Source organism: Myxocyprinus asiaticus, chromosome 21 (assembly GCF_019703515.2).
Source record: "Myxocyprinus asiaticus isolate MX2 ecotype Aquarium Trade chromosome 21, UBuf_Myxa_2, whole genome shotgun sequence".
Taxonomy (NCBI): domain Eukaryota; kingdom Metazoa; phylum Chordata; class Actinopteri; order Cypriniformes; family Catostomidae; genus Myxocyprinus; species Myxocyprinus asiaticus.
Window position 1 is genome coordinate 15,186,158 of NC_059364.1, and position 26,988 is coordinate 15,213,145.

General features: G+C 37.2%; 1 protein-coding gene across 2 annotated transcripts in view; it reads right to left on the minus strand.

Annotated features, from left to right (window-relative positions):
• Positions 1-26,988, minus strand: part of LOC127412386 (ADP-ribose glycohydrolase MACROD1-like) — an 817,662-nt gene that overhangs the window by 606,554 nt on the left and 184,120 nt on the right. For both annotated transcript variants that reach the window (XM_051648695.1, XM_051648696.1), the window contains exon 4: positions 744-773. In XM_051648695.1, the coding sequence (XP_051504655.1) occupies positions 744-773 (30 nt within the window). The remainder of the gene's footprint in view (positions 1-743; positions 774-26,988) is intronic.

Genomic DNA, 26,988 nt, shown 5'->3' on the forward strand with positions numbered 1-26,988 from the left:
AATCAGAGTAAATTCTGGATGGTTAGGGATTTGACAATGTGTTGTTTAAGATCCACATTATGAGTTTTGTTGTAATTAGTAGTATTTTGCAATAATCTGTTGTGTTCGAATATGAAATGATCTCTTCATGTTGTAACAGGCTGTTTAGGCAGTAAATCCAAAATTAATTACATTTATTATTTCCAAATACTTCTTTCTACCAAACCCGTTAATAGAACCACTAAGAAACCAGAATCGTTAAGAGGAATCAGAACCGGAATCATTTAATTATTTTTCGATTCCCATCCCTACTTGTGACCAAATGTTATTGATGTAAAACCATAATATGACAGTGTCATATTTCATTCAAGGGGAACATGTTCAGTTATCAATTACTTAAATTTTGGGCGCACAAGTCAAGTGGACTACTTCTATGGTGCTTTAATGCTGTTTTTGTCCTTTTTGGACCTTGGCAAAGTTAAGAAAATTATGAAAAAGAGCTGTGTTAAGATTCTCTAAAATTTCAATTTCTTTGTGTTCCACAGAAGAAAAAAAATAACAGCATACGGGTTTCGAACAACAGGACAGTGACTAAATAACGACCTGTTGAACTTTAATGAACTATTCATTTAAATCATACAGAAAAAGCGATCTGAATAGATCTTATTATTGAACACATCAAAAACCTGAAGAATCCACCAAAAATCTCAGAAATAGTCTACCTGATGTCACAATGAACACGTTGTAAAAGACAAGACACTTACCTCCTCCACCCCCGAGCAGAGATGAGTTTGCTGTAGAGGAAACAAAAGAGAGGAAAAACAACATGAGTGTCTGAATTCAAGAATACTTTGAAAAGAAGCACTTTAGCTCAAAGCACAGAATACCACGGCACACTATCATTCAGATGAGAACCAACTGAGACGTACAACCTGATGGTCAAGTACACTCCAAAGCCAGACATTTGCATTGAATAGAGTGAGCTGGCAGCAGTGCCGCACAACGCTATCATTACACATCTAAATGACCGCCACTGAGCGCTAAACGCCCAGGCTGCGTGTTTTCTGTCAGCGTTGAGTGGGCTACACGTAGGGCTGCTGTGGTGAGTTTAAGCAGAAGCGACTGGGGCCCGACCGTTTCTTTGATGCCATGTTTCAGATCTCTGATAGTGCAGCAGGCGGCTAGGTGTCAGGGGCCTGTCTGAGAAATTGTTCCCTCTGCCCAGATAAGAGTGCTAAAAACAGACAGAGTAAAACACTATTCCACTCCACTTTTCTTAAGAGTGGCAATCAGCCATACAAATGCTTGTTAAGTGTGTGGTTTGGTATGGCAACACACTGTTACCACACACTGTCACAATGTATTCCCTTTCTCAGTTCATCTACAGGTAAAATAGTAAAGCCAACAAGTGGTTCTAAAAGAGGGTCCCCATTAAAACACATGTAAGAGTTACCTAGAGGAAGGCTCCTATTGTCTGTTACAGATACAACCCTTAGGAAAAGATTGCAGATGGGATTAAGAAGAATAAAAAATAAAAAAATAAAAATGTTGGGGGTTTGCATGTGCCCAACATTGAAGTTCATTGGAAGGGTAGGCACAACATTTGTTTTCCATCTTTCCTGCCCCTCCCATCACAACTAGATATATGTAGTTGTGGATCAAAATTCACCAATTCAAAGCAAAAATATTTAGTTATCTAAAATCAAAGATATAGCAGAATGGCTTCTGGTCTGGAATCAAGATGATCAGTGGAGGTATTTATTTTAGAGCTGTAACTGACTATCAATTGTGATTGATAGATAGATAAATAAATAAATAAATAAATAAATAAATAAATAATGGACTGAAATTTAAAAAATAAAATATTTATATATTTTAAATATTAAAATATTTATGAACTCTCAGTAGCTAGTAGCTTTTCATCCTTCTATTAGTTAATAATTCAAATCACTTTAATGCGTCATAGAGAAATATTTAAAAATAAAAGTATTAAAATAATAAAAAGCATTAAAATAATTAGAAAATTAGCCATTCATGGACGTTTCATGAACTGTGTGTCAAATACACCTATATAAATGACCTAAAATTTCTAGTAAATTATCTAGTGAATGTTATCCAGAACAGGCTATAGTCTCCTACACTATCTGCTTGTCAACTACCCTAGCCATATCTTATCTTATGTTTATGGTTGCATTTGGAATATTTTGCAACCATGTAACTTGTGCACTTGTTTCACACTGAATTTGTTGCAAATCCAACCAGCACTGTCAGAAGAATGCTTAAGTTTGCTTTTAGATTAGGGCTGTAATTAATGATTATTTTGATAATCGATTAATCTAACGATTATTAGAAAGATTATTCGACTATTCGGCGATTAATTCAACGATTAATCATTTGCTCTTAACCGATTATTCAGCTTGTGCCCCACCATAAAAGGTTGCATTAAACTAGCTTACTAACAATAAAGAGGACAAAATCATTTTTTTTAAATACCTCTAAATGGCATTCAATGAATTAAAGGGAAAAAAAAATTATTACATTTAATTCAGTTAAAAAAATTCACTGCAAAAAATCCTATTGTTATCAAGTGTTTTAGTCTTATTTTCCATTTAAAATGGTCTAAAAATCCTTAAAACAAGATGCATTTACTTTTAAATATAAGTGTATTTTGTATATAAGTGCATTTTTTCACTTGGTTATACTTCTGCAAGTGCAGTAAAAACAAAATATAATATATTCAAGATTCTCAGATAACATTTCTTTTCTTCTGCAGTATAGCTACTAAAGTAAATGTAAGTTGTTTTAAAGGAGTTTTAGATATTTATATTGGAAAACAAGCCAAAACAAAAACAAATCAAAAATCTATTTTTTGCAGTGTATAATGGGGTGAAGAATACCCTCTCTCACCTTTCTGTTCACTTCAATCCATCTTTAACTCACAAAAAAACAAACTCTCTCTTATTAATAAAGCTGCGTATTGCCAATTGTCTTCACGATATGAAATGCACAGTGACACATATATTACGATTCAGTATCATGTTATAATCTAGCTGCATTAAGTGTGTGTGATCAAAGGACGAGTGTCCCCGCGACAGAGTGTGCAGTTTCAATCTCTCCCCCTTAGATTGGGACACTTCGTGCAACTCATAGAAGAGGCGCTGACCGCACAGATAAATTCCAGTTTATGAGTTTGTAGTTATTTACATGATCTGCTTCTGTATTATTTGAACTTTAATAAAGCTATAACACATTTAATATAACTGCATTTAAGATGCAACACCGGGGTGTTTCCTTTAAAGATGTTCGACATGCAAGTTTTGCTCCAGCTCCACTTATTTCAAAACGAGAGTGCTTCTGTATTTACTTATTTTGTATTATTCCCTCATACTTTGCGATCTATATCACCTGAAGCTGTTTGGAAAGTTTAGATTGCATCTGGACTGTGAGCTGTGTAATTCTTCCTCTCCTCAATCAGACGCGATCTGCAGTGCTGCTCTCGTGTGCCATCATCAGAGTTCCATATGATCTCCTGTTACGTTAATTGAGTTCAAACGACTATTCTAAAATAATTTTTTATTGTCGACGTTGTTGATAATGTCGACTAATCTTTTCAGCCCTATTTTAGATGACACTTTCTTTTCATACTTTTCATCAAAACCACTGCACACATGTTAAAAGTTTCTTACGTATATCACTTGCTGGGCAGTGTATGGTGACTTTGTGTTGAAAGAATTCACATTCCATTTTTTGCTGTTTACACACTAAAAATTTTGTGTAAATGACGACATGCAAAAAGCAGTGGACAGCACTTTTGACCATTGAAAACACCATCAGAAAACACGTATAGGTCTTTTCATGAAGAAATGTTGCAGATTCATAATAAATAATCTATTAGTGGAAGGAGGAACTCTACTTTTCATTACTGTGGTTGTCTAATAATATATATATATGATATTATAGCAGGTACTTTTCATTAAAAGCACCATCTCAAAGTACAGAGCCACTTCGAGGACAGGGCGGGATTTATTTAAAACAAAAAAAAACAAAAAAATATTCTGAAATAGTTTTGCGTGCCCTCGCAGTAAGTTCTGCATGGCCTTGCAATAATTGTACCATGGTTTTATTGAAGTAACAGTATTTAAACCATGATATTTGTAATGAAACCATAGTAATAATACAGGACAACAAAAACTATGGTTAGGTAATTAGAAACCATGGTTTTAATAAAGTAGACTGTATCCATATAGTAACCATGGTTTTACTATAGAATAACCATGATAATTTAAGTGGTTACTATGGTTTCACTACAAATATTGTAGTAAAACCATAACCACAAAATTATTATTTTTATTACCATATTTTTTGTTTTCCTGTATTATCATGAAATATGGTTAAATATGGTTACTATAGTAAAACCATGGTAAATTTATTGTGAATGGAACGCAACTTATTGCAAGGGAACGCAAACTATTGTGAGGGCATGCAAAATATACGCAAACTACTGCGAGGGCACGCAAAAAGTATTGCAAGGGAACGCAAACTATTGTGAGGGCGTGCAAAACGTATTGCAAGGGAACGCAAACTATTGTGAGGGCATGCAAAATGTATTGCAAGGTAATGCAAACTACTGCGAGGGCACGCAAGGCAATTAAAACAAAAATAGAAATCCCACCTTGTTCTCTAAGGGGCTCTGTAATAAAGTGATCTACTTATAGTACAGTCAGAATTTTTCAACTAAACCTATATAAAAGAGTTAAATACATTAAGTTTGACTTATTATAACACTTTTAAGTAGAAAATTCTGTGTTGAATTCAAAAGGCTCCCACTTCTTACATAATAACGCGTATAACCTATGTAAACACAAAATGTTTTTAAGTAATTATGTTAATTATTAATTAATTGAAATTATCCAACCAACTACCTTCAAGTATGTGGATGGTCATTTTTGACTGAGAAAGAACCCTGAATAATATTGGCAATAGGTACATCTGTTTTACACTGTTCTGAGAGATACATGAGCTTTTTACAGTACACAGATAAAATGGGGTGACAGTATGCCTATGTCTGAGCTTTTCCAAATACGACACCTCGGGCATCTCTCAGGTGGGGACTTTGTTCGCCCAGAAAGTTGAGAATAATGAATCACAAGGGCCCTTTTATTTTAACTTTCTTAAATGTTTCTTTTCCTTTGTGATGCAAGTCTCTCAACAGGATTCATTTGATCTTTCTTTCACGTGCTCCTGTTCTTTTTTACTTTTTTTTTTCAGCACCAGGAAAAAAAAAACTCTGTTACCTTCACTAAGATCGAGAAAAAGACTAACCCCTCAGCAAACTGATATCAAGGGAGACATTAAAATCCTCAAAATGGATGGGGACTTTCTTTAACAATCCCTTATCAGAAGACAGGGAGAAGGAGAACAAATAGAAAACAGCTGTTGTGAGGCAAGAAAAAAAAAAAAAAGAACGTGTGCACTTTCAGAACAATGTCTCAGAGCTGGTGTACAGTGGAACTGGCTACTTGCAGCATTATCCAAAGTGACAGAAACTTGAGTTCAAACAGGCCAGAGTCAAACTCTAAACAGAAATCCACACCAGGGGCATAATCAAGCCATATTGCTCTTTTGATAGAGGAATTAATCATAGAACACATTAGCTCACTCTCTGTAAAGTTTTATGGTTGTCAATTTTTTATTAAAGTGTTATTTTATTAAGCAAATCCATAAAGTGCCATGCTAACACCAGATGATGTAATTCCATCCAAATCACAGTCATGATATTCAGTACAAAAGCACAATTGCAAGTGTGATATTGATTAATTTTAGGATGGCTGAAACAATGTATTGACCAACCAGCATCCAGGACCATAACTGGTATCTGTTATCCAACTGGAATCTATTTTTGTTTTATATGAAGCTGTTTTTATTTGAAAACATCACAGGGAACAGAAGAGTTAGCTGCTTTAAGTATATTTGAATTATGCTTTTATTGGTTTTGTATTGCATATTGCATCATGTTTTTCATTAAGAAGTTTATACTGCTTTTCCCAATGGTACCACTCCAAAAAAAACATGTTAACTAAACAGCCATTCATAGCACATTATTTTTATAATGTATGTTATCTAGATCCTTTAAACTCATGTGTTTGCTGCTTAGAATGTAAGGGTGCAAAAAACTACATTGATGCTTCAGTGATCACCATTGTTCAACACAATGAAAGCACCAAAAAGAAAAAAGAAACAAAAAACAAACAAACAAGCATCACCCAACAATGCCAGTCCAGAGCAAGAAATCAGACAGGAACAAAACCATGTACTACTTCCTGTGTCATCCTGGACATCTGCTCTGCTGGCTGTCCACACATGATAAGACCACAAGGCTCAAGAGACACAAAGACAAAGCTCTGCCTGCATCTAGAGAAGTTTTCCTGTCCTGTCCTGTCCTGTCCAGGTCTTAAACCCCTGCATCAAAGTTTCCTCCTCCCTTTTGGAGAGCTGATGAGGACTGTTGGAGTGCCAGCTAAGCTCGTCAAACTAACAATAGTGCAACACAGAGATTGTGCTGGTCATTAGTTAGTGTCAGAAAACAACACACGAAATGGCGGCCTCCATGTTGACGACATCCTCACACGTTCCCACACTTCCACGCACACAATCACATCTTTCCTGTGTTTCCTTTTGCACTCCGGGTTGTTACCCAACAGCTAAAAGCTGCTCACACTTTCCTGTCAGGACCCTAGGGAAGTAGCGCATGTTGCCCAGACAGAAAAACCACCACACCAAAGAGAAAACACTCTGTATTCCTACACCACACACATACAAGCTCACAAAGAGACAAAAACACTGTTGGAGACCACAAACAATAAGATGCTACAAAGATAGGCCAGAACATGGCAGGATGACACTGAAGTAATCATCTCGTATTGTAATTAGTCACTGAGTTGATGCTTTTATCCAAAATGACTTACAGTATACTGACAGTACAGTTCGGAGTTCAGATTTTGGAACGCACTCTGTCGGATCTTTCTTTTTTTATTGAGGTGTTTAAGTAAAGGCTTTTTCATTCTGATTGAGCTATCAGTCAGACTAATAACCAATTAGGCTGCATGTAAATGGAGCTAGTGTGTGTTAGCCTGAGGTTAAACAAAAAAATTGTCTGCCAGGGCCTCAAATGAACCAAGTTAAAACTTTATTTTCTTGCCTGTTTGTAAACCCTTTATCCTAGAGTTTGCTTTTGGATACACACCATATCTTCAGCTTGTTCGCTTTTATGTTGCCATATTTGTAAACCCTTTATCCTGGAGTTTGCTTTTGGATACACACCATATCTTCAGCTTGTTCACTTTTATGTTGCCAAGTTCAAAAAAGTGAGGTAATTCTCTTTAGACATTTTGAGCTTTCCCCACAAAATTAAAGCGAGTACAAACAGAAGCTGTTGAAGGAAGAAAATGAAACAGAGCTATATTTAGCGGCCAGACATATCTCACATGCCAGTATGTAGCGGGCATCAAAAATGATTTGCCTTTTGTGAAAAGAAAAAGGCGGAAAACAGGATGCCAGAGAGTAGACTCAAATTTCAATAATATTCAAGTGTTGTTCAAAGTGTTGCAGCTAGAATAGCCAAGCTGAATTCAATAGTACAAATGTTCAGCCATGTGAAAATGAGCTTGCTAAAACCTCAGAATAAGAACGATAGAAGAACCACACTCCAGCTCACACACAGACACACATCGGCCTTTCCACTTCATAAAACAGCTTAAATCGGTCTGCCGGATGCCCAGAATTTTGAGGTGAGGTTATTAATACAGTAAGCAATGGGTTGTACACCGCCACACAAAAAAGGCAGATGTACACATACACAAAGCTTTCCACGAAATCGCTGAAGGCTGAAAATATCAGGGACAACCCATCTCATGTCAGCAAAGCTCAGCATTAAATTAAACCAAGTCTTGTGTGTAATGATAAGACTCTTTATTAGCCACAGAGAGACGGAGAAAGAAAGAAGAGAGGGAAGGAGAGAAAGAGGAAAAAAAAAAGAGGGGCTGTATTTCTTATTTGCGACACATTAAAAATACATGCCATTTTGCCTGGCCCAGACGCAGTGTAGTGCGAATAACTCTGCTTGGCTCTTTTGTTCTTTATTGCACCGAGCACTCCCAGAGGAATCTGACAGCCACCACTAAGCACCAGAACAAGACAAGCTGAATCTGAGCGTATGAGACCAGAACAGATCTCTCTCTCTCGCTCTCTCTCTCTCCCTCCCTCCCTCTCCCTACATAATATTATGATATATATATATATATATATATATATATATTAGTCAAGGGAGGAAAGGCCCAAAAACACTCAGTAGTGTACCACTCTTGATCAAAGCCCCTTTTCTCAACATCAGTGAGATCCATTCAACAGACACAGCAATACAGCCCTGCATCTCTGGCAGTTACAACTATATGAGGAGAGATTCTTATCCTCTAGATGATTTGCAACATGACAATCAAGTGATCCTCAATCGTACCTCCGAAGGCTGAAAGTTCGTTTTGAGGGATGTGAGTGAATCAAATGAGCATCGTAGAAGTAGTCTTCCAAGTCCCCTGCAGACAGAAACACTTTAAAACAGCCTAAGCTGGTTTGCTGGTTTTAGGTGGTCTCTAAACCTGGTCAGACTGGTCTGTTTTGTGGTTTTAAAGGAATTTAAAGGGAGGCCAGCAAGAGCAGCTAAAGACAATCTTGGCCAAGCTGGGAGAAAGACCAGCTAGATCAGACTGGAAGACCAGCTAGATCAGCTGGAGGCCATCTTGGCCAGGCAGGAACACCAGCGAGACCAACTGATGACCAGCTGATCCAGGTTGAGAGACCAGCTAAAACACACTAGGAGACCTGCTAGACCAGGCTGGGTGACCAGCTAGACCAGTTTAAGACCAGCTAGGCAAGGCTGGTAGAGCAGGTAGACCAACTTAAAGCAGTTAAGACCACCAATCTAGCTTAGGCTGGTTTAAGCTGCTTTTCTTTTAAGCAGGTTTAGATCCTGTTAAGGCAGGACGATATGACGATATATGTCGTGGCAACGATATAAAGTGTCAACCGATTTAGATTTTACTATATCATGTATATCGCGATATGTAAATATCCATGTGTGCAGCGTGGGCTTATCTATCAGTGGGCAGGGCTTCACCTGATGCCGGTTTCACATATCCTTCGTGAGTGGGGCGTGAGCGAAGCTTTCATTTTGGGCTTTCATATTGGCCGCGTCTCTTTTCTAGGTTCCTATGGCAACGGCGGGCAGTCACGTGCACTTGTTTATCAGCGTACTTGGTCATAATTGGTTAATATATCAAAATCCCTTTCAAGGCAAGTCAGTCCATTCGACGGTCATCTTTGGAACACTCTCGGGCAGGCTGGGCAGCCATTTTCTTTGTAAACATGCAACATAAAAGTGCAGCTCCTATCTACTTGAATGGGAAAAGACTGAAATTTCCAAAAAGGTTGGTCAAGATGCAGACCTATAAATTGTAGTGTATAGTTGGTTTGGTTTAAATATTGTTTTTGCGTCTCTTCTAAAATCTCCTGATTTTTTAATTTTCTACTGCACCCAGAGCCGCTGAGTTCAGTGTGAGCCGCACAGCTCGGTGGCGAAACGATCTGCTCACTGCCGCATCAGGGACGCTTCACCTCGCGACTCACGCTTGCAATCTGAAGGGTCTAATATGGGCGCCGAAATGAAAACGCACTGTTCGTGCCACACTCACAGAGGATATGTGAAACCGGCGTGAGACTGAGAGAATTGAAGCAAATTTAATGACCTTCGCCGCGCGTTTGCCGCTTTAAAAGCTATAAATATTCTTCTCTATTGACACGTGAATGTGTCATTTTGTTTTATATGAAGCTGTTTTTATTTGAAAACATCACGGGGAACAGAATTGGCTGTGGCACGCTTTGTCTCTGGAGCGAATCCAGCAGGCTTTCCAATACTTGTGCTCCAGAGACAGGAGAGTTCAGAGCGGGATCACTTGCGCTACTCAATCATTTTTGACCCAGGAAAACCCCAAATGGAGAAAGAAATCTCCACAGAAAGGGACGACTCCCAAACAGGTCAAGAAAATGAAAAGGAGCTTGATATTAAAACAGGTGCGACATGGTGTACAGAGCAGAAAAATTTGATCTGCAAACTGTTTCACACGATGATAATCACTCGTAATACAAGCAGTCTGTTTTACCACCTCAAAATGAAGCACACAAAAGAATATTATGAAAGCCAAAAGATGAAATCAGCATTAATTTGGTTATTCATTTATTGATTTGTTTTGCAGTTTTTTTTTTTTTACTTATGTTTTATTTTCTTTGTTGCATTGTTTTGAGAAAGTTTCTTGAGCAAATTTTATAATAATAATAATAATAATAATAATAATAACAAAACTTATACTGAAATTTGGCATACTTAGAATTTTGGCTAGGTTGATTTTTGAAAAGTTGATTTTTATTAATTTATTTACTTTGACATTGTTTGTCTTGTTCCAAATAAAGTAGTTTTAACTTATAAAGTATTTAATTCACTGACTGGAGTTCCAAAAATAGGCATTACAATACTGTTATTTAATATAAAACAAATTTGTATTGATTTTTCATGAAAACTTGTACTATAACATGATATATATCGTTATCGTGATATAAAATATTGTGATATAAGATTTTGGTGATATCGCCCACTCCTAAATCATGTGTAACAAATAAACACACAAACTGTAAATTCTTACTACTGGCTGGGTTGCGTGGCATCATGAAATGTTTCTTGACTCTCTATGGCACCCTCGACAGCCCTCTTTATAAACAATATCAATCACAGCAGCTGCTGATACCAAGCCAAACAACTGCGGCTCGATATTTACCTGACCTTCAAACTTCAATTAATGAGCCCGAAATACTTTTTTGTTGTTCTTGTTTCACACCTTTCTTTTATCTATACAAGGTCAACGTGCACTTTTGCTACTTTTCAAAACACACCATTTTTCAGTCTTTACTCATCAGAATACATCCTGCAGCATCTGTTTTTCTCAACAGAATGAGCTATACCAAGAGACCTGTTCTGATTTTTGTGCAAATCAAAATATCACCATTTCATTGTGTTGAGGACAATTAGCAGACACAAAACAGCTTCTACAGAAAACTGAGGAGAACCATCAAAAATGAAAGATGCTGTCATGGGACCTGTTGAGAATGGAAGCACCGCAGAGCTGGAACGGTTGCATGGAACATCTATCATGCTTCATTTTAATCACAAATTCCTTAAAACGTGTCAAAGGCATTCTGGGTGGCCCTGACGTATCTGGTGAAGAAACATTCGTTTTTCTCCTCATCAAAAGCGCAAGAAAGTGAAAACTAGGATACATAATTCATCAAGCAGCACAATTATCATGCCACTCTTAACTTAGAGCTTTCCTTTGAAGGACACAAAAAAGAGCTTTTACGAGAGAGAGCACCTTTTACATTTCTACAAAAGGTCAGAGCAATATGGATTTCTTTTTTTTTTTTTTTAAGAAAGAAGAAAAAAGATGACAAGACATTCAAGAACTGTCAGCCAAACCTATTCTTGTAAACTGAATGCATTTAGAAATGTTCATGTAATTAGCAATTATGTGCATTATGATTTATTTTTTATTCAGTGCAACATTGTGGTACTGTCATCAAAGCATGATAAAATAATACTTTTAAAGATCAATGAAATCGCTTGAGGCCTACAGTTTTCTTTCCTGTGTCATATACTGTATTTCCTATTGAAAGAGGAAGTAGGGTTGGGACATATCAAAAGACTTAACTTTAAAAAAAATATATATATATTTGTTTTATTTATTTTTTTATAACCAATATCCTAAAATTTGAATACCCCCATGAGTGCAAGACAAGTCATCAGCCACGAATATTGTTGGTCCATTTTCCTGGACCAAAAACAGACAGGACTTTTAAATGCATACATCAGCTACTTTGAGGAGTATACTAGCATACAAGTGGCCTCAAAGCTAACAGGTATGGACTAAAAGCAACAAAACTCCCATTTTGATTTCATGGGGTGCTTAACAACTTTTAGAACTAATATTTTAAATAACAGAGTTGCATAACTACAAAAACAACACCAACCAGCCTGAGGTATAATCCCTTTTATCCCTATATAAAATTGAGAACAATAACCAAAATAATATGCATTATATTCATGTTTGTACATCACTTTTTCATTGGTCTCTTTCAAAGACTCTGCAGAGATCTGAACCACCTCCATACATCAATTTCTGCTTGCATCTATCCGCTGTCCTCTTTCCGTTCTTTCCGTCAGGTGTGCAGAAGGAAAAACAATTGCAAACAATAACGGTGAAAAATAATGATACTCCCTTTGGTGAATGCAAAATGGACTAATACATTCTGGAAAGGTGTTATGATTCATCATTTGAGAAAAAATAAAATAATAAATAAATAAAGAAGATAAAGTAATGAAAAAAAAAAAAAAAAAAAAAGAGTCTCTTTCAGCTGGTTTGGCCTAAATGACTTATATCCATATAGCCTGAAACAACATTATAGTTTATTCAAAAAGAGGTAAAGTAGAAGTCTTACATAAGTGGCAGGAAATGGGTCAAGAGGGAGAACGGACTCATCAAAAAATTATTTGTTCAGTAGCATGCAGGCCTACTTACAAGGAAAGATCTATTGTTTATATATCGTTGAGACAGATTGTAAAATTTGAGGAAAAACTTCATAAATAAAAAGGCACAAGGTATACACTGCATGTTGAGATAAGGGACACGTCGCAAATGCTTTTATGTGAGCTGCTACATAAAGTCATGGCCAATGTTTGCAAGTACCATAAATGACAAACTTGCTGCTGTTATTTTGAGCCTAAATTGTTATTTATGGAGATCAGTCTTTTTTCTATATTGCATAAATGTGTTTTTACCTGTGTTTCATTTATAGGAATATGGCTTTTATATAGTCAGTGAAACTTGTTGCAATGTAACTTAAAGCGATAAAACTTGTTGCAATGTAAACAAATTCCCTTAAGTAATTAAACTGTCAGTATTAACATAAGTTAACAGAAGTGTCAAAATGCAAGTTATAGTATTTCATTAATTAATTTAAATAAGTATGAAAGAGAAGATTATCTGATTTCTCGTATTTAGATTTCTTGTATTTAGAGTTAGGTGTTATCTAATTAGAAATTAATTAATTAATGTAATCTATTTTTTGTGCAAAAGGCAGTGTAGTGCATTACATTTCAAATGTTTGTAATCAGATTACAGTTACTGGCTTTCAAAAAAAAAGTTACATACTTTTAATTGCTTTACTTGGGTTACAAATATTTCTAAAATAATATTATTTATGTAGAATAAATTTTGAAAAATGAATAACATTAAAGGGGTCATGGCATGCCTTATTTTATTATTTTAAAACGTTCCTTAAGGTTCACTTATAATAGTATATATTTAGTCAAAAATGTGTAAAACATTATCATTTTCCACCCTCATTCTGACCCTCTGTCAGAAACACTCGGTTTTGGTGCTGCTTCTCCTTTAAGACTTAACAGTAAATGCACACTGTTATGATTGGCTCTCTGCTCTTGACTGACCTGATCTCTTTTTGCCATCTCACTGATCACCACTACTCGGCGGGCTACGGAAGTGATTAAAGATAAAGTAAGCATTGATGTGTTGTTGTGGTGGTGGTCAGATGCACATCTACCACAGTGTGACATCACAATGGGGATGAAGTTGAGGAGGAGTTCTTTAGCCAGCTTGCTTTCAACAAATGCTCTTTTGTGGAGGAAATTTTGAGTTCTGAAATGTACAGTATATTTTTATAGTACAATGACTTACACTATTTCAAATTTGATTCCTCTTGTCATGACCCCTTTAATATGTACATCTGTTTGCATTCTTTGACAGCTGAAGGGCACGCGCCTCCCAGCGAGACAATGAACAAAGAGGAAAATAGACATACATTTAATTTCATTTTAATTTTCATCAAAAGTTTTATTTTATTTTTTAAAGTAACTTAAAAGTAATTTGTAATGTGATTACATTTGTAATTAAGTAGTCAGTAAAGTAGTAATTAGAAATGTATAGCAAATTACTTTGAGTAACTTACTCAACACTGCTTGCACTATAGACTTATTTTTTTTTTTTTAACAAAACCTAATTTGTAAACAATAAAGAATTTTTTCTTTGCTGTGAATAAAATGATATGACCTGGAAACTCTTGACTTACCAGATTTTATAACAGTCTGAAGCATACAGCATAAGCTTTTTATACAGACCACACCAAATCTTTTCAGTAGCTGCCATCATTATTTTGATGAGTTATATATCAATTTAATCTTCCAAATACACCCTGAATAATGTCCACTCAGTTGTTTACACCTCAATGTTTATCCTATATAAATCACAGCTGTCCCACTCATTCATATTATTAGGTCCAACATGGTGGATTGTAAGCTCAAGATGAAAGCTAAAATAACAGGTAAACCAGGATGCTTTGTACTCTCTCTGGGTACCTGATTAATAATCGTGGGGTCATTAACATACGGACCCTTGCTGGGAGATCAATGAAACTTTAAAGAAACATTGTAATATGTTCCTGCCACTTTAAGTTGAAACTAAGGCTGGTTTTTACACCTCAAAGAGAAAAGCGTCACACTTGGGTTAAAATCACACATAGACTGTGCCCACTGTTACTCGGTGAGCCGTAAAGAGGAGATAAACAAGGTTATTACCTAAAGCCGTATGCTATCATTAGTGCCCAGGGCCACACACATATAAAGGCGATATAAAAGCATCATGTGCGCGTTACGTTTATAGCACTATTCATCTCAACATAAAACCATCAAAGGAAAAAACAGTGCTTATCTGTTTGTGCATCTATTAATGCAATTAATGGTGTGCTATTCAGAAACCGCCATGATCTTACAAAGCAAATGTGCAGCTCAGAGTCGTGACTTTAAAAACTTAATGAGCATGAAAAAAGACAACATGCAACTATTTTAAACAGAAACTGCTGTGATAATTGTAACTATATCAAGCAGATTATGACCAGAATCCAGAAACAAACATGAAGATGTCTTTAATTATGGTTAAAAAATATTGTGAGAGGGGGACAACAATGAAGTGTATACCAGAACCAGCTCTTGAGTCTAGAACAAAAGATCTTATTACCGCTTTAGACCTTCATGGATTTTTGAATGGGGCAAAATGGCATTTCATAAAAAGGACCTTTTTGGATGTAGCAGAGCCATATGTTCAAATTGAAAGGCCACTGTGGAATTGTCATAAACCAGTTTGCAGTGTTCAAATGAAACATAAACACTAAATGACTCTGATAATCCATACTGGAGCTTGAGTTGATGCCGTCTGTTTTCCAGAAGGCACTTAAAATGTCATTTCAAGTTGACTGCAGTTAATAAAGTATTTGTCTTTGCAACTTATCTGAGGTATAACATGCATCTCTCATAGTTTGAAGGCCAAGTAAAAGGCAATCAGCCCAAATATTAACAGCTTCCGATTTGCATAAGCTTCTATTGGAATTTCAATGTCATCAACAGCAAATGGAAGCACAAGGATTTAAGTTACATTTCTGACATCGCTCATTCATAAAAAAAGAAAAAGTAATCTTTAAAAATGTCTGGCTCCTGGCATTATTGTTATTGTTACAGGTTTATGAATATTTCCACAATGGAGTGTTCTGTCTTGCTTTGCTTTGTAAACTAGATCCAGAGAGCTTGACGCAATCTTTATAGGACACTTTTCTTTGCTAAAAGAAGCTATATTAAGTTAGAGAGAGTTCAAGCATACATGAGAGAGTGTGTGTGTATATGAGTGTTACGTAAACGATAGTTTGCATTAGGCAGTGGAATTCCCACAGTGTGGATAATTGGCTTACATCTCATGAGCCTTTTATTCCTCTCAGAACTCTACATCTCCAATGCAGGCCAAATAACAACTAATGTCTTTGCATCACGCTGCCACGACATCTGGCAAAATTCATTTTCAGAAGCCACTAGCAGGAAACAGTAAATTGTTATTGGAGAATAAGGGATAACGAGCTTGAATATGTGTGGGGTTAAATAAGATGCAAGCTTCGTGACTCCATCCTGCTATCCAGAAAGAGCACTAATCCTGATGTTCCTCACTCGAGCTGCTAAACACAGGAACCAAATGTGTCACAAAACATTCTTGGAGTGCTAAGGCGTGTAAATAATGAAACAATCCAATGTAAATTCAAACATTAGCATTAAGCTCAATTATGGAATATTAAATCCTAGCATAACCAAGTGATATTTTGCCTGATACATTTTAAATTTTATATCTCAACATCAGATTGCCACCTATCTTTGACATGTATACTGTATGTATTTGTATGTATATATATATATATATATATATATATATATATATATATATATATATATATACACACAGTTGTGCTCAAATGTTTGCATACCCATGAAATTTTGGCATTGATTTTGAAAATATGACTGATCATGCAAAAAAAAAAACTGTCTTTTATTTAAGGATAGTGATCATACGAAGCCATTTATTATCAAATAGTTGTTTAGCTCCTTTTTAAATCATAATGATAACTTAAATCATCCAAATGGCCCTGATCAAAAGTTTACATACCTTTGAATGTTTGGCCTTGTTACAGACACACAAGGTGACACACACAGGTTTAAATGGCAATTAAAGGTTAATTTCCCACACCTGTGGCTTTTTAAATTGCAATTAGTGTCTGTGTATAAATAGACAATGAGTTTGTTAGCTCTCATGTGGATGCACTGAGCAGGCAAAATACTGAGCCATGGGGAGCAGAAAAGAACTGTCAAAAGACCTGCGTAACAAGGTAATGGAACTTTATAAAGATGGAAAAGGATACAAAAAGAGATCCAAAGGCTTGAAAATGCCAGTCAGTACTATTCAATCACTTATTAAGAAGTGGAAAATTCAGGGATCTCTTGATACCAAGCCAAGGTCAGGTAGACCAAGAAAGATTTCAGCCACAACTGCCAGAAGAATTGTTCAGGATACAAAGAAAAACCCACAGGTAACCTCAGGAGAAATACAGGCTGCTCTGGAAAAAGACAGTGTGGTTGTTCAAGGGTATGTAAACTTTTGATCAGTGCCATTTTGGTGATTCTGTTATCATTATGATTTAAAAAAGGAGCCAAACAACTATGTGATAATAAATGTACACATACACACACACACACACACACACACACACACTCACTCACTCACTCACTCACTCACTCACCACCATGGCCCTAATAAGGTGCCTGACGTTGTCTTCCGCTGTTTTAGCCCATTCGCCTCAAAGTTTGACACGTTGTGCATTCTGAGATGCTTATTCTGCTCACTGCAATTGTACAGAGTGGTTATTTGAGTTACCGTAGCCTTTCTATCAGCTCGAACCAGTCTGGCCATTCTCCGTTGACCTCTCTCATCAACAAGGCATTTCCATCCGCAGAACTGTCACTCACTGGATATTGTGTTTTGTTTTGGGCACCATTCTGAGTGAACTCTAGAGACTGTTGTGTGAAAATCCCAGGAGATCAGCAGTTACAGAAACACTCAAACCAGCCCATCTGGCACCAACAATCACGCCACGGTCGAAATCACTGAATCAGATTTTTTCCCCATTCTGATGGTTGATGTTAACATTAACTGAAGCTCCTGACCCATATCTGCATGATTTTATGCATTGCACTGCTGCCACATGATTGGCTGTTTAGATAATCTCAAAAATTAAGTAGTGTACAGGTGTTCCTATTAAAGTGCTAAGTGAGTGCATATATTATTATTATGATTAGCATTAGTTATTTTCAAATTCATTTTCACAGATACAATAAGTGACAGTAGAGTAAAAGCATGCCAGTGTAAAGAGCAGTCACCTGTCAGACGAATCTCTCTGCACTGTCAGATGTCTTCCCATAAGGCTACACTACATCAGTTATGTCAGTAGCCATATTTAGGAAACTGGTAAACTGCTATTGATACTATGGAACAATTCACTGAAATTTGCATGAAAATCCAAACATGTCTGTAAAAAGTACATTTCTGGAAAGCTTCATCCAATGGATGTGAATGGCAAGATGGACAAGTCAAAACTAGCCGCTTTCCTCGTCATGAAATCCACCATCGTCACGAAAACCACGAGACTGTGAAGAGTAATTCTCAGTAATAACAGTGGATGATCGAAAGAAAACTGAAAGACAAACGCTGCATCGCCCTATATTTCCACCAAACAAACATAACAGGAAAATTGTGTAATTAGGCCCACCAACAAGAATCGCCTCATTCAGTTTGTCACCAAGACACCTCTGCGACCTTGTATCTCAAGGACACTCCATTTGAAATGCATTGAATGTCAAAGCGTTCATCTCAGCACATGCTTAACTCGACTTGGCTCTTCTGTCAGTGGACAATCAGTTTGGACATGCTGAGACAAGCCCCCTGTTCCCAAAGCCCTAGCTGCTTGTTAGCTGTCTTGTTTGATCTTTCTTTCCTTAACCAGATGCAGGCGAATAAAGCGCATTTTGAAATATTCCATTTGGCAAAAAAGCCCCATGATCCTAGTTGATTAATTAGGGGGTTTTGAAATTGGGGGTGTAAACATTAGTGTCACTCCTTTCCAAGCCCCAAGCTCAGACAAGTCAGGGCCTCATGTTGCACCTGTCACCTGCTTGCAAAGGTGACCTTTGTTTGCGTCCTCACTTGGCAGTTAATACAAAGTTGCATGCATTTAGTCAAGAACGCCGAGGGCATATTAAAGTGAAGCAACAGATGGGTTGAGTGCATATGTGATTAAAGCTCAATTCAATTACGGCTTCTGAGATGGAGAGAAAGGAGTAGGCGTGACCGCAGATAGAACTTTCCAGTGCTACACCTGGCTCATTTCTGGGATTTCTCCCTATATTTTTCTTTCAGTCTCTCATTGCCTTCCTATCTCTCAGACCAAGATAAGAACATCATGGAAAGTCTCCATCAGTTAAATTCCATATTCAATCACCGCTTGTTTGGATGCTTTGCTTTTAGTGAAAAAGGGCCTCCAAGTTTAACTGGATTGATAAACAGCTTCCTCATCGATCACACAGTAAAGGGTCATTCACACTCACAGCGATTAAATCACTAGAAGCCACCTGATTGCTAGCAGGCATTCCTTCTCACCTGCAATATCCAATATAAAGGTGCTGTAAGCGATTTTAGCATTCTGAAGCTTTCACGTGACTGAGCCATTGAATTAGACACGCCCTCATTTCAAAACCCTGCCCGCCAAAGATAATTTAGAAACAAAAACTGAGCAAAACAGCAGCATTGTTTGTTTCTGTGGCTGTCAAATTTTTGTTTGCTATTTACTAAGTCTACAGCTATCACAGAGACCAGTGAGATACCTCAGGACACTTATTTCATTAATACCTTTAAGGAAGTAGGAACATTATTTGCATACTTTTCCAAGAAAAAGTCGCTTACAGCACCTTTAATCAGGCAGTAGGTCAAGTAAGCTCCATTGTTTGCACTCCCATTGGTAGTTGTTGCATTGCATCACATTTGCAGCACAAGATGTCACATTTGCATGAAGTTGATCTCTGCTCAACTGTAAATAAATCTTATTGAAAATGACTTTCAGCTTGTCGCTAATCATTGTCAGTGTAAACGCTCTCTAAAATGGTGCTGTGGACAAACCATACCAAACCAAACCAAAAAGCAAAGCAAAAGCAAAGCAAAGCAAAGCAAACAAATAACAAAACAACCAAACCAAGCCAAGCCAAGCCAAACCACAAAACGAAATGCAAAGCAAAAGCAAAGCAAAAGCATAGCAAAGCAAAGCAAAACAAATAACAAAAGTGAAAAAGCTAAACTAAAAACATTTACCCTGTTACCCTGTTAGGGTAAATGTGAGGTCCTATTCAATAAAACTAGCAAAACTAGCAAATGCTTAAACATATCACCAGTAGGGCTAGGTGATAGGAAAATTTAGTCTGATATTGATGATATTTGAGATGATGTCGATTGATGTCATCATAGATAGGCGATGATCAACAATATCAGGAAATGACAAACCATGGAGCTGGGAAGTTGCCAAAAAATATATTAAATAGTAGCACAGTAATTACCATGTACTTTTTTTTTCTTTGATATTAATCAAATTATTACATGTTCTCTAAATAGCATGACACATTTTCCATAGCGATTAAAACCTACTCTCTAGACTCAGACATGAACCGTTACAAATACGCTATGGTTTACAAACTACTTTAAAAAAAAAAAAAAAAAAAACAACAAAAAAAAAACACATATACTAGAAATTTCATAATTAAGAAAATACAGACATTAAAAATACATTATTATGAAGTGTCAATAAGGTGAAAATAATGAGAGGTAGAGGTAACATCTGTCATCAAGAAAAACTTTTGATAAAAGTTATTTAAAACACACTGGTTTGTGACATCAACTTGTATTCATCATTCACTCCATAAAGAATTTTTTTTAATTTGCAGGTATGGAATTAAACTAAAGTTTTCTTTTGAAATGAAACTATGGCGTGCATATAGGCCCCATTAACAAACCTTATAGTTTCCTTAGGGAAAGCATTTGAAAAACAAAAATCATAAAGTCAAACAAAAACACGTCCACCTTGAACCAAAAGATTAGGTTCTATAACTAATCTATATAATTTTGTTTAGGCAGCATTAACTGCTTTAACGAAACACAATACAAACACAAATTTGATAGAAAACACTGGAAAATTATTAGGCAGCATTAATTGGGGAACACAAGGGAAATTATTAGGCTTACACCTAATAGGAAAACAGATGATTTCTATTTGTTTAAGCACAGACTAAGTGAAGTAAACAAACTCTTGTAGCCATTTTATTTTTAAAAAAAATGTGTGTGTTGTTTTAAACTTTCTAGAGGTAATGTTTTTGTTTTACTGTCTATTTCAATAATTATTATCATCATTATGTTTGCATTTATTATTGTCTTTATGATCTTAATTTGTATTGGTAATTTTCCACCTCTTGTCGTAGACAGATACTCGCGTCACGTCAAATGGGGCTGGTGGAGGAAGTCAGAGATGGTAAATGTTAGAATTTAGGGAAGTGGTTATACACACTTTTTTTTTGTTAACAACATTGTTATTTAAATGTATTTTTCATTTCATTTGAAGTGTAATTTGAATTTAGAAATATATTTGGTTTATGCTTTGTGTTTCAATAAAATTAATTTCCAAGGCCTAACCTGGAAGGCCGACACACAAATAGTTGAACCATCTATTAAAGGACTTCTTATCATAACGAACAGCCAAAAAAATAATTTTATTTATTTATTTACTTATTTATTTATTTATTTTTTGGCAACATCATCTAACGCAGGTTTCTAGAAAGGAAAACACAAGGTTAAAGCACTGCGGAAAGGAATAACTACGTGACCAGCTGAAAACCCGCTCAGACTGCTTGTCACAGACACAAGAAATGTGTTAATTCAAGACATGAGGGCAATGCGAAGAATTTGATGGCAAATTTGTAATATCTTTTTTAATTCTATTTATTTGTTTTACTTATAAATTGTGTCTGGTAGGTAATACATTTAGATAACAGGTTTGGCAGTGGGGGCAGGGGGTTTGACAATGTAATCGGATATAGCAATTTTTTTTTTTTTTTTTTAATAATGGAAGCCTGACAAAGGTTGTGTGACCGAAACATTTTGCAAGCTATGGTAGTGTTCGGGATTATTATATTTATTTTTAATTTTTTGTCTTTATAATAAAAATGTTGTGAAAATATTTCTTGTATATCACCCAAACCTAAATCACCAATGTAAAAACTGCTCTTGTTTCCTGCTGTTTTTGTACAAGCATTCTCCTTATTCTCACAATGCTGTAGGAGAGTCTTAGCCGACTATAAGCTGCTACCGCAAGCTGCTTAAATCCAAGACTAGATGTGCTGCTCTCGTCCCACCAATCTTAATATTCAATTTAAAAGCCCTAGCAATAGCCTGCAGCTTGATATAACTGAAGCACCACTGCTAAATTGGGATTTGGCATCAGATTAAGCTCTTTATGATATTTCTCCCTGAACAGACTAAAAGAATGTGACACTGGTAAGATTAGAGGAAGACTTCAAATGAGTGGGACTTTGTGATCATTCATGGAGATCCAAATTACAGAGGATGCACTAGTGCGCTCACCGTTCTCATCATTTATGAAGCACAGCTACAGTAGTCACAAAAGTGTCTCACTGGCATCTCTCAGAAGAATTCTGTCAAACTGATGCACCTATAGAAGATAAAGACTTTTCAACTAGGTCTTTTATTCTTTAAATCACATGTGTGCATTGCTCACTTGCACAAAATATGTTTTGAAATACCTCCTACAACATTACTTAATCAGAAGGTGAGACAAAATGTTTTTTTCACCCTCTGCTCTTGCAGAATGAGGTGAAAAGTGAAGGCTTTTCTACAAACACACTCACATGAAAACAGAAACATACAAAACATGTTTTGCCAACTTTCATCTGAATTTTTGTCTTCCTGTTATGTGGGAATTCCACACACAGCAAGAAATTTAACATGAAACGGTTTACAGAGCTCTGGAGAAGGCGGCACACCCTGTTTGTACTTGAGGTGGATCCATCAGACCCTGTGTGTGAAGAGCCAGTCTTTGTACTGAACTCCCCAAGCACCTCTCCTTTAAATCTCCTGATACACTTTCATGTGAAGTCCTATCAGCCAGTGTCAGGCCTCAAGGAGGAAATCTGTCTGGGCTTAGCTAAAGTTTTTGTCAGAATGACAGGCTAAACCCCAAAAGGTATCTTTGTTCAGTCTGGTCATCCAATCAAATACCTCCTATAAGGTGGTGGCATGTTCCACAGGTGGATGCTGATAGGCTGTTGGAATCACGAAAGCTTTATTAGCTGCATTCCAGCAGTATTTGGAGATGGAAGAGCAACAAGGCACATCCAAATCTAACGTTGCATCAAATCCAGTCTACTAAAATCAGATTTTTTTATTATTTTTATTTTTTTAAGTATAGATGTAGCCTTGTCGCCTGCCTATGATATCCCACAAGTTTGACAGTGGAAAAAGAGGTATTTTTAAAAGATAATTTTGTCCTCTTTATTGTTAGTAAACACGTTTAGTACAACCTTTTAAGTTGGGGCACAAGCTGAATAATCGGTTAAGAGCTAATGATTAATCGTTGCAATAATCACCAAATAGTCGAATAATCGTTCTTATAATCGTTAGATTAATCAATTATCAAAATACTCATTAGTTGCAGCCCCACCATTCTTGAAGATCAACGAGATGCCATTGAATTAGACACGGCCCCTCTTTTCAAACACTGCTCTCTGTTGAGTATGCCACCTTCTCAAGACTGTCAAACACAACAGTGGCAAAATAGATCTTTCAGGGAGAAATAACATTTTCAGCATACCATTCCATAAAAATAAAAATTGCTTACAGCACCTTTAAAAAGATACTTGAGGCTCCATTTGGGGTTCCTCAGATGCCACACCAGTGTAAGCTTCTTACAGACACCCATTTTAAGGAGCCTCAAATATCCTATTAATGTACTCAAAGAACTTAAATATATATTTCAAATGCCTCAAAGCCTTTCTCAAAGTCTTTCTCTTATGATGGGGTTTCTGAAGGAACTGTTGACAGTCCTTAGAGTTGTTCTTTTTTTTTTAAATTTTTTATTTGGAATGCCCAATTCCCAATGCGCTCTAGGTCCTCGTGGTGGCGCAGTGACTCACCTCAATCCGGGTGGGGGAGGACGAATCCCAGTTGCCTCCGCGTCTGAGACCATCAACCTGCGCATCTTATCATGCGGCTTGTTGAGCGCGTTGCCACGGAGACATAGCGTGTGTGGAGGCTTCACGCCATCCAACACGGCAACCACGCCCAACTCACCACGCACCCCACCGAGAACGAACCCCATTATAGCGATCACAAGGAGGTTACCCCATGTGACTCTACCCTCCCTAGCAACCGGGCCAATTTGGTGGCTTAGGAGACCTGGCTGGAGTCACTCAGCACACCCTCGGATTCGAACTAGTGAACTCCAGGGGTGGTAGCCAGCGTATTTTACCACTGAGCTACCCAGGCCCCCACAAATAATGTAATTCTTGAACACAGATCTCAGCTTGTTTCAGATGAGCAGCCTAAATAAAGAATATGGCCTACACACAAAATAAGTATTTTAACGTAAATTCTAATATTCAAAATTATCGCAAATATAATATCAAGGGAAGTAATCAACACTTACGATTTTTGTCATATCGTGCAGCCCTACCTTGAGTACCTTTTAACTAGATTTATTCAAAATGCTGCCTGTTTAGAAATTGACTGACTGGGCAGCAAGGCATCTGACTTAGGTTTCGGACACAGTAGGCATGCAAGGATGTGGTTTATTGTGCACTTCTTTCATTAATTTGAACAGACGGAGGAAAGGGGTTTTAGGAAGGACTCAGTGGTCTTCCCTAATGCATGGCTGCTGACTTCTAAAGCATTGGCCTATCCCTTTAGCCTGATGTCTCTGTACAGCACAACCCATTAAAACATGCCCTCGATTAGATCTGTGGTTAAAGCGACGCAGAGGGTCATGATGTCTTGAGGCTTTGGTTAAAAAGGTTTGTCGCATAAACGAGAAAGCTTTCAGAGATGCAGCCTTCCTCTTCAACTAGACTTCAGCAAGAGGCCGTCTGGAAACCCGATCAGACCACTGCTAGTCTTGGATTAACTTCCCCAAGCCCTTCGTGCTTAAGTGAAATGGATCGGCACCTAAATTCAGGGACCCCCCTGTGGTCACCTGTGCTTCTACAGTTATGCGAGCCCTTTAGTCAGACGGTGGCAGACACAGATGTGACGAGCAGCACGAAAGGGGAGCAGTTTATGTCGAACCCTGAGTGACTGGATCAAATGTCACCTCACTATTTTATCCAGGCAGGAACAAAAGGCACAGTCTATTACTCTACTGGACAAATGTTCCCGTAGGAACACCAAATGCCTCTCCCTGCAGCCAGGTTTTCTCTGCATTCATGGCCTGTTTAAAAGGAAATGTAATGTCGCCATCGCTGTGCTCTCTTTTTTAATTCCAGTCCTCCCCTCCATCCCCTTCCTGAGTGGAACCCATTCCTTGTTCAATTGGACTTAATCAAGTTTGAACAGAGTAACAGGCCTCTGTCAATCTTGGCAGGCACTCCGGTTGCAGATATGCAATCTCCAGTGGGGTCCCTGAGGCATATTTAACTCATATATAAATAAGGGGATTGTCTCCTGCAAATATATAATATGTCAATGCTGGCCAGACAGCGGGGATATGTTACCATCAAACAGTCTAGACAGCTAGCACTGCGACCTCCAGAAAAATCAAGGAGGGGTAGACTGGATAACTTTCAATCTTTTCGCTGCATCTCGTTTTTCAGTTTGCACCCATTTCAAAATAAAATTAGGTTAGACAAAGTGAAAGTTTAGTTCTGGGAGGTTAAAAAAATATTTCCTTCTCTGGATTCCAGTCGATAGGATACAGATACACCTCAAAAACAGCATTACCTTAATCCCATCACACATAAGCACATGACAACTGAAAAGCACAGTTCACCCAAAAATTAAGGCTACCTCATGTTGTTCCAAACCCATAGAATACAAAAGGAGATCAGTCACAATTCACTGTCTTTGTATAGAAAAAAAGAGCAGTGTCAACATTCTTCATACCTTCTCCTCTTGTGTTCCACAGAATAAAGGATTTGGAACAAAATGAGGGAGAGTAAATTATGAAATTTTTTTTATTTTTAGGAGAACTAACCCTTTAACCCAAATACGCTCGTTTGCCAGACGACCTGTAAAATCAGTTAGGAGAACAGAGTGCTTTAATGGGGTCTGATTCAACAACAGGCCGCTTACACTCTCATTCCTCGGCGACACGCCAAGGGAGCCTACTGTGCTAATGTAATCTATGATCTCCATCTTAGTTAAAGAGAGAAATACCCTTCTGAACAGCTGGAGGAGAAAGGCTTCTTCTGAAAGGGCAAACTGTTTTTAATGTCAGAAGTCTCATTTAAGCAGAGCATCTGTTTTTCAGGGAGTTTTTATAGAGAGCATGTCAACACACAGCCGTAGCCGTAGCACACATATAGACCTGACCATCTGGAGTGACTGTAAAATTGCGTCTGTGCAGTAGTTGGCAAGCACAGACAGGGAAGACAGCAGAGCAGAGCCCACTCACTGTTGAGTCAGCGATGACCCTGATCTCGCTCTATTATCCGCAATCAGGTTACTACTTCCTGTCTGCTTCAAATTTCAATGCCATGCTATCTTTACACTGATAACGATCTGCTTTGCTGGAGATCTTTATGTAAAATGATTAAATATGTTTACGCCTCTTTTGCGTTGTTTCTTGCAAATGCAAGAAACTTTGTTTAAGGTCTAGGGGATAAGAAAAATTTGCTTTAAGACATTATGCACTAAAGATCTAGAACGTTCTACCAATTGAAATGAGATATTTTTGGGTTCAGAGATCTCAAGACGCTCACTATAAACGTTCTCTGTCAACTCAGAGTTTGATCCTGAATGTGCTTATTGTGATTTACGTCTCCGCTGAAGATCAAGAGATCATTATGAAAGTATGGAGAATTTAATACATTAACACAGCAATAAGAAACAAGTCTGAGGTGACTGCTGGAAAAAATAACTAAATGTAATGTGTAATTGAATGTAAACTCCTCTCACTTTCAACTGCTTTTATTTTCTTAAATAACATAACATGTGTAAATATTTGTATGAACATAAAAAGTTTCAACAACTAAGACATAAAGTGAACAAGTTTCACAGACATGTGACTAACAGAAATGGAATAACGTGTCCAAAGAACAAAGGGGAGGTCAAAATCAAAAGTAACAGTCAGTATCTGGTGTGGCCACCAGCTGCATTAAGTACTGCAGTGCATCTCCTCCTCATGGACTGCACCAGATTTGCCAGTTAT